This window comes from Nansenia antarctica (assembly GCF_963989245.1).
Source record: "Nansenia antarctica genome assembly, chromosome: 4".
NCBI lineage: Eukaryota > Metazoa > Chordata > Actinopteri > Argentiniformes > Microstomatidae > Nansenia > Nansenia antarctica.
The window spans coordinates 74,995,040-75,002,107 of NC_137689.1; the positions used below are offsets into that span (position 1 = coordinate 74,995,040).

Sequence of the window (7,068 nt, forward strand, 5' to 3'; positions counted from 1 at the left end):
GCAGACAAGGACGTCCAGGAGGGCAGGGACGGTGTGGAGGTTTGGACTGAGGAGGAGAAGGGAGAGGAGGAGCTGAAGCTTGATGAAGAGGACCAGAGCTGGCTGGTACACAGGCAGGAGATGCAGCGTCTCCCAGAGGGAGAAGGGGAGGAGGACAGTGGGTCACACGGACACACGGACACGTCCTGTCCAGGCAGAGGTGGGGGTGAGGCCAGCTGGGCGGAGGGCCGTGGGGTCAGAGGAGGAGAGGAGGAGGAGGAAGAGGAGGGTGGTGGTGGTACCGTAGGCGGCTACAGTGCTGACCTCCACACGCGGTCCGGTGAACACTCAGAAAGAGACAGCAGAGACATGACAGGGTTAGGAGAGAGTCCGTCTGGCCACCTCTCCCCCTCCACCCTCCTCCACCCCCACCATCCTCCCCCCTCACAGTCTCCCCCTCCCCCTCCCCCTCCTCTTCCCAGAGGCTCCCCCTCCTACCCCCACCTCCGCCACCTCTCCTGGGAGGAGCTGTCGTCGGCCGACTTTCCCGGGGCGATCGACGCCGAGACGTTCCCGCCCTTCCCCGAAGAAGAGAGCCTTCCGGAAGAATCCCACCACAGCAGCAGCAGCTGGCTTAGCCACGCCCCCCTCGCCGCGCCCCATTGGCCGCCCGAGTCCGAAGAGGAGGAGGAGAGGGAGGAGGAGGAGGAGAGGGAGGAGGAGGAGGAGGAGCTCGTACCCGAGGCGGCGTCCCCTTACCCAGCAGCCACCTCTCCCAAGCGGCGGCGGCAGGGGGGGGCGTACGGGCGTGAGGAGCGCGGGGTGGAGGGGGGGTGCAGGAGAGACCCCCGGCGTCTACGTCCCTCTCCCTCCCCAGGGAAGATGAGGCAGGGGTCCCCTGGTGCCCCCCCGCGGTCGAGCGCAGGCTCCCCCCGCAACGCCTGCCCCCCCCCCTCCGCCTCCTCCTCCTCCTCCTCGCTGCCAGGCCCCGGCCCCCCCCAGCGCGGCCCCCCCCAGGACAGGGGCCGGAGGAGGCCGACGCAGAATCCCCCCAGACCCCCCCAACGCCCCCCAGGACAGGACACGGAGGAGGGGGAGGAGGGCAGGTGAGAGGGCACCAGACTGTCTAGATATGGACAAAATAACTCAGTCAGTCAGTCAGTCAGTCAGTTAGTTAGTTAGTTAGTCAGTCATACAGTCAGTCAGTTAGTTAGTTAGTTAGTTAGTCAGTTAGTTAGTTAGTCATACAGTAAGTCAGTCAGTCAGTCAGCCAGTCAGTTAGTTAGTTAGTCAGTTACTTAGTCAGTTAGTTAGTTAGTCATACAGTAAGTCAGTCAGTCAGTTAGTTAATCAGTCAGTCAGTCATACAGTCAGTCAGTCAGTTAGTTAATCAGTCAGTCAGTCAGTTAGTTAGTTAGTTAATCAGTCAGTCAGTCACCCAGTCATACAGTCAGTCAGTCAGCCAGTCAGTTAGTTAGTTAGTCAGTTACTTAGTCAGTTAGTTAGTTAGTCATACAGTAAGTCAGTCAGTCAGTTAGTTAATCAGTCAGTCAGTCAGTCAGTCATACAGTCAGTCAGTCAGTTAGTTAATCAGTCAGTCAGTCAGTCATACAGTCAGTCAGTCAGTTAGTTAATCAGTCAGTCAGTCAGTTAGTTAGTTAGTTAATCAGTCAGTCAGTCACCCAGTCATACAGTCAGTCAGTCAGCCAGTCAGTTAGTTAGTTAGTCAGTTACTTAGTCAGTTAGTTAGTTAGTCATACAGTAAGTCAGTCAGTCAGTTAGTTAATCAGTCAGTCAGTCAGTCATACAGTCAGTCAGTCAGTTAGTTAATCAGTCAGTCAGTCAGTCAGTTAGTTAGTTAGTTAATCAGTCAGTCAGTCACCCAGTCAGTCAGTCAGCCAGCCAGTCAGTCAGTCACCCAGTCAGTCAGTCATACAGTCAGTCAGTCAGTCAGTCATACCAGTGTCAGCCAGCCGACAAGCCAGCCAGCCACCCACCTATCCATCCAGCCAGTCAATAAGTCAGTCATATAGTCAGTCAGACATATAGTCAGTCATACAGTCAGTCATATAGTCAGTCAGTCATACAGTCAGTCAGTCAGTCATTCATACCAGTGTCAGCCAGCCAGCCAGCCAGCCAGCCACCCACCCACCCATTCATCCAGCCAGTCAGTCAGTTTGTTCGAGTTCAGTTTTTTCCGTCGGCCGACCTTTGACCCTGTGTGCTGTGTTCCCGTCTGAACAGGCGCGGCCCCCCCCCGCTGAGCTACCCCACGCCCGACTTCTCCAAGGTCCCGCCCCGGGTCCGTTTCCCCAAGGGGAACGACTACACCCCCCCCAGGAGCAGACGGCCCCCCACCCACCCCCGGGGGTCCCCCGCCAAGGAGCCGCCCCTGGTCTTCAAGTCCCCCGCCGACATCGTCAGAGAGGTCCTCCTGCTGGGCAGCACGGACCTCCCCCCCTCCCCCTCCCCCTCCCCCTCCTCCTCCTCCTCCCCCCCTGCCCTCTACGGACCCCTGCGGCTCCCCCCCCCCCCCACCACCACCATGCCGGAGGAGTTCAGATGCCCACAGCAGGCGGGCACACTGGTGGTGCAGTTACAGGTATGGGGGGAGGGGGGGGGAGGGAGGGAGGTGGGGGGGGGGGGGGGGGAGAGACAGAGGGAGGTGGGGGGGGGGGGAGACAGAGGGAGGTGGGGGGGGGAGAGAGGGAGGTGGGGGGGGGAGACAGACAGACAGACAGACAGACAGACAGACAGACAGACAGAGGGAGGTGGGGGGGGGGGGGGAGACAGGGAGCTGGGGGGGGAGAGAGAGAGGGAGGCACCACGATAATTTAACTTAAGCTCGAAGGCAAACAAGTGTCTGACATGCCTCTCTCCCTCCCTCCTTCTCTCCCTCCCTCCCTCCTTCTCTCTCTCTCCCTCCTTCTCTCTCTCCCTCCCTCCTTCTCTCCCTCCCTCCCTCCTTCTCTCTCTCTCCCTCCTTCTCTCTCTCCCTCCCTCCTTCTCTCTCTCCCTCCCTCCTTCTCTCCCTCCCTCCCTCCTTCTCTCTCTCTCCCTCCTTCTCTCTCTCTCCCTCCCTCCCTCCCTCCTCTCTCTCCCTCCCTCCTTCTCTCTCACAGGAGGACTACAACAGGCTGCTGACCAAGTATGCAGAGGCAGAGAACACCATCGACCGTATGCGCCTCGAAGCCAAGGTGCGTGTCCGGTGTGCTAATCTGCTAATTAGCGTCTGCTAAATGGCAAAATTATTATTAAATTATTAATCTGCATTAGTAACACCATACACCAGTGGAGGCTGGTGACTTCCAGAATTGAGGAGGCCAATTTGTTTCCGCTTGCTCGCTTCAAAATAAAACTGTTCAATAAATCCTAAATGTTGTCAACCTATTGGATGTATAAATCGCACCAGAATCTCGCCGACTTCCGTCATTTTAAGCAAAAGTATTTGGCCAAATGAGCTATTATTTTCAGGGATAATAGCCATGGATCTAGACGTGTCCTGCAAAGGACAAGTTGATAGGACACTCGTAGCCACTATGGCGAGTGTTTCTTTGACTGAAGTGAGTGGCGAATTCTCAAAAATCAAAAATCTTTCAGCCCTGGACTCAATGCATGGTGAGGCCAGGCCTACGTTGCCCACCCATTTTCAGTGATTTGGCCAATCACACAATATTGCCATGAAAAAAATTGCATTACATTGACTTCTATGAGAAACCACTTTCCTGGGGAGGCCTGGCCTCCTCAATACAAACGGATAGGGATTCTGGCCTGTAGGTGCTTTACAATTGCAATATTGGGTTTTAGCCATGGAAAAATTCAGATTTATGAACAAAACGGAAATAATATTTAAAAAATATGTTTTTTGTTAAATAAATAAATAAAATAAATATAATTATTGCTTTTTTAAATCTCTCTCTCTTCTCTCAAATTATTGGGGAGGCCAGGCCTCCTCCACCTCTATGGAGGAGCCTCCACTGCCATACACAGTTCGACACAGTTGGACCTTTAACACAGCTTTATGGTGCAGTTCCCCAGTGACGGGCCTCCATGGTGGAACTGTTCAATCACTCAACAACAACAACCACAACCACAACCACAACCACCACAACAACTGCTCAGCTTGAGACTGTCTCCATCTTCTGTTCCACTACAGTGAACACTCCTCCATCTCTCTGGAGGGAGGGAGGGAGGGAGGGAGAGGTGGAGGGGTGGAGGGGAGTCTAGATGGGGAGGTTATTCTCTCTGGAGGGAGGGAGGGAGAGAGGGGTGGAGGGGAGTCTCGATGAGGAGGTTATTTTTTACCCTCCTCTGTTGTGAAGGAGAGCACACAGAGGGATGGAGAGGGGAGAGAGAGAGAGGAGAGAGAGAGAGAGAGAGAGAGAGAGAGAGAGAGAGAGAGAGAGAGAGAGAGAGAGAGAGAGAGAGAGAGAGAGAGAGAGAGAGAGAGAGAGAGAGAGAGAGAGAGAGAGAGAGAGAGAGAGAGAGAGAGAGAGAGAGAGAGAGAGAGAGAGAGAGAGAGAGAGAGAGAGAGAGGGGAAGGAAGGGGAGGTCAGAGAGAGCAGCTCTTCAACAGGCTGCCTCTCCAGGCTCCCAGCCTCCCTGTACAGGAGACGCGCGCCAGCCAATAAGATGCCAGCCAACATCCACTCAACACTAACAGCAGCCTGCTCTGTGGTCGCGCTATTCCCAGCCCCAGCTGTGTGTGTGTGTCTGTGTGTGTGTGTGTGTGTGTGTGTGTGTGTGTGTGTGTGTCTGTGTCTGTGTCTGTGTCTGTGTGTGTGTCTGTGTGTCTGTGTGTGTGTGTCTGTGTCTGTGTGGTGGAGAGGGAGGAATGCAGCTCTCGTAGTGTGTTTTATGGAGCTGGGGGCGGGAGAGGAACAGAGTTGTAGAATAGCATAGTTAGTAGTAGCATAGTTAGTAGTAGCATATTTAGTAGTAGCATATTTAGTAGTAGCATATTTAGTAGTAGCATATTTAGTAGTAGCATATTCAGTAGTAGCATATTCAGTAGTAGCATATTTAGTAGTAGCATATTTAGTAGTAGCACACTTTTCTGAAGGGATGTTTAGGACTCCCATTGCTACTGGAGGAAACGTTGAAAGCTTTTGGCAGTGTGTTTGTGTGTGTTTGGTTTGTATGTGTGTGTGTGTGGATGTGGCGGTGTGTGTGTGTGTGTGTGTGGGGGGGGTAGTAGTAGTAGTAGTAGTAGTAGTACATTGGCAGTGTGTGTGTGTGTAGTCAGCAGTCGTAATAGGAGCTTACTAACTATTAAAACAAATATATGTCTTTCACAATAGCATACATACACAAAACTGCACTTAACAAGGTAAATGAAGACCATTCAGCTTCAGAGGGCTTAGAGTTGTATCTGACCCTGTGATTGGCTTAGAGTTGTATCTGACCCTGTGATTGGACACACCCTAGACATCCCCTTCCTGTCATTTGTTGACACGGCAAGTCATCATGTGATCCTCAATGCAAACTGCCCCCTGCTCCCATGTTGTTGTTGTTGTTATGGAGACAATCCCATGATGCTCTGTTTCAGATAGATAGATGTGTGACTTCCTGCAACAGGAAGTGATGTCACGGTGCCCTGAGGGGGATGTGTGTCATGGCCAGATGGTGGGCGTGGTCGCTGCTGTTGTCAGGGTCGCTCCCTAGCGATGGCCGTTTACTGCATATCTGATAAAACAGCAACAGTCTCGTCTCCTCTCCCCTCCTCTCCCCTCCTCTCCCTCCTCTCCCCTCCTCTCCTCTCCTCTCCTCTCCTCTCCCTCCTCTCCCCTCTCCCCTCCCCTCCCCTCCTCTCCTCTCCTCTCTCCCCTCCTCTCCTCTCCCCTCCTCTCCTCTCCCCTCCCTCCTCTCCTCTCCTCTCCCTCCTCTCCTCTCCCCTCCTCTCTTCTCCTCTCCTCTCCTCTCCCCTCCCCTCCTCTCCTCTCCTCTCCTCTCCTCTCCTCTCCTCTCCCCTCCCTCCTCTCCTCTCCCCTCCTCTCCTCTCCTCTCGCCTCCTCTCCTCTCCTCTCCCCTCCTCTCCTCTCCCCTCCTCTCCTCTCCTCTCCTCTCCTCTCCTCTCCCCTTTCCTCCCATCCTCTCCCCTCCCCTCCTCTTTTCTCCCCCATCCCCTCCTCTCCTCTCCCCACCCCTCCCCTCCCCTCCTCTTTTCTCCCCCATCCCCTCCTCTCCTCCCCTCCCCTCCCCTCCCGTCCCCTCCTATTCTCTCCCCTATCCTCTCCTCTCCTCTCCCCACCCCTCCCCTCCTCTCCCCTCCCCTCCTCTTTTCTCCCCCATCCCCTCCTCTCCTCTCCTCCCCTCCCCTCCCGTCCCCTCCTATTCTCTCCCCTCTCCTCTCCTCTCCTCTCCTCTCCTCTCCCCTTTCCTCCCATCCTCTCCTCTCCTCCCCTTTCCTCCCGTCCTCTCCTCTCCTCCCTCTCCGCCCCTCCCTCCCCACCTCTCCTCTCCTCTCCCTCCTCTTGTCTTCCTCTAGCAGCACAGCGGTCTACTCTTAATACTAATTAAAATCACTTTACCCCCCTGCCCTCCTCCTCCTCTCCTCTAACCACACAGCCATCTGTCTCTCCTCCTCCTGTAGACATAATTAGCAGAGAGAGAGAGAGAGAGAGGGAGGAAGGGAGGGAGGGGGGGTTTAACCTTAATCCTCTATCAAACCCAGCAGAAGCAGCAGCGTGTATGTACAGTGATATAAACACTCATCTTCCTGCCTTTCTGAAGCATGAGGAGGATTAAAACTTGTGAAAACAAAGGGTGTGTGTGTGTGTGTGTGTGTGTGTGTGTGTGTGTGTGTGTGTGTGTGTGTGTGTCTGTGTCTGTGTCTGTGTGTGTGTGTGTGTGTGTGTGTGTGTGTGTTTTCGTAATGAGACCGTGCTACTCAAACACACTCTAGGAGGTCAAGCAGGGGTCATTCTGATTTACTGGCTGAAAGGCTTATCTTGGGGGGGGGGGGCGGCTATCACCCCTCAGCCACAGCCAAGCTGTGTGGTGTGTGTGTGTGTGTGTGTGTGTGTGTGTGTGTGTGTGTGTGTGTGCGAACTTGCGTGTATCTGCAATCCACTGCCTTATCACACGGCC

General features: G+C 54.4%; 1 protein-coding gene across 1 annotated transcript in view; it reads left to right on the plus strand.

The window, feature by feature from the left end:
* The window catches only part of akna (AT-hook transcription factor), a gene marked incomplete at both ends in the record, with an annotated part of 19,252 nt that overhangs the window by 2,802 nt on the left and 9,382 nt on the right, over positions 1 to 7,068 (plus strand). The window contains 5 exons of the mRNA XM_080529721.1: positions 5 to 113; positions 462 to 607; positions 857 to 1,085; positions 2,224 to 2,581; positions 3,102 to 3,187. Coding sequence (XP_080385847.1) covers positions 5 to 113; positions 462 to 607; positions 857 to 1,085; positions 2,224 to 2,581; positions 3,102 to 3,187 — 928 coding nt within the window. The remainder of the gene's footprint in view (positions 1 to 4; positions 114 to 461; positions 608 to 856; positions 1,086 to 2,223; positions 2,582 to 3,101; positions 3,188 to 7,068) is intronic.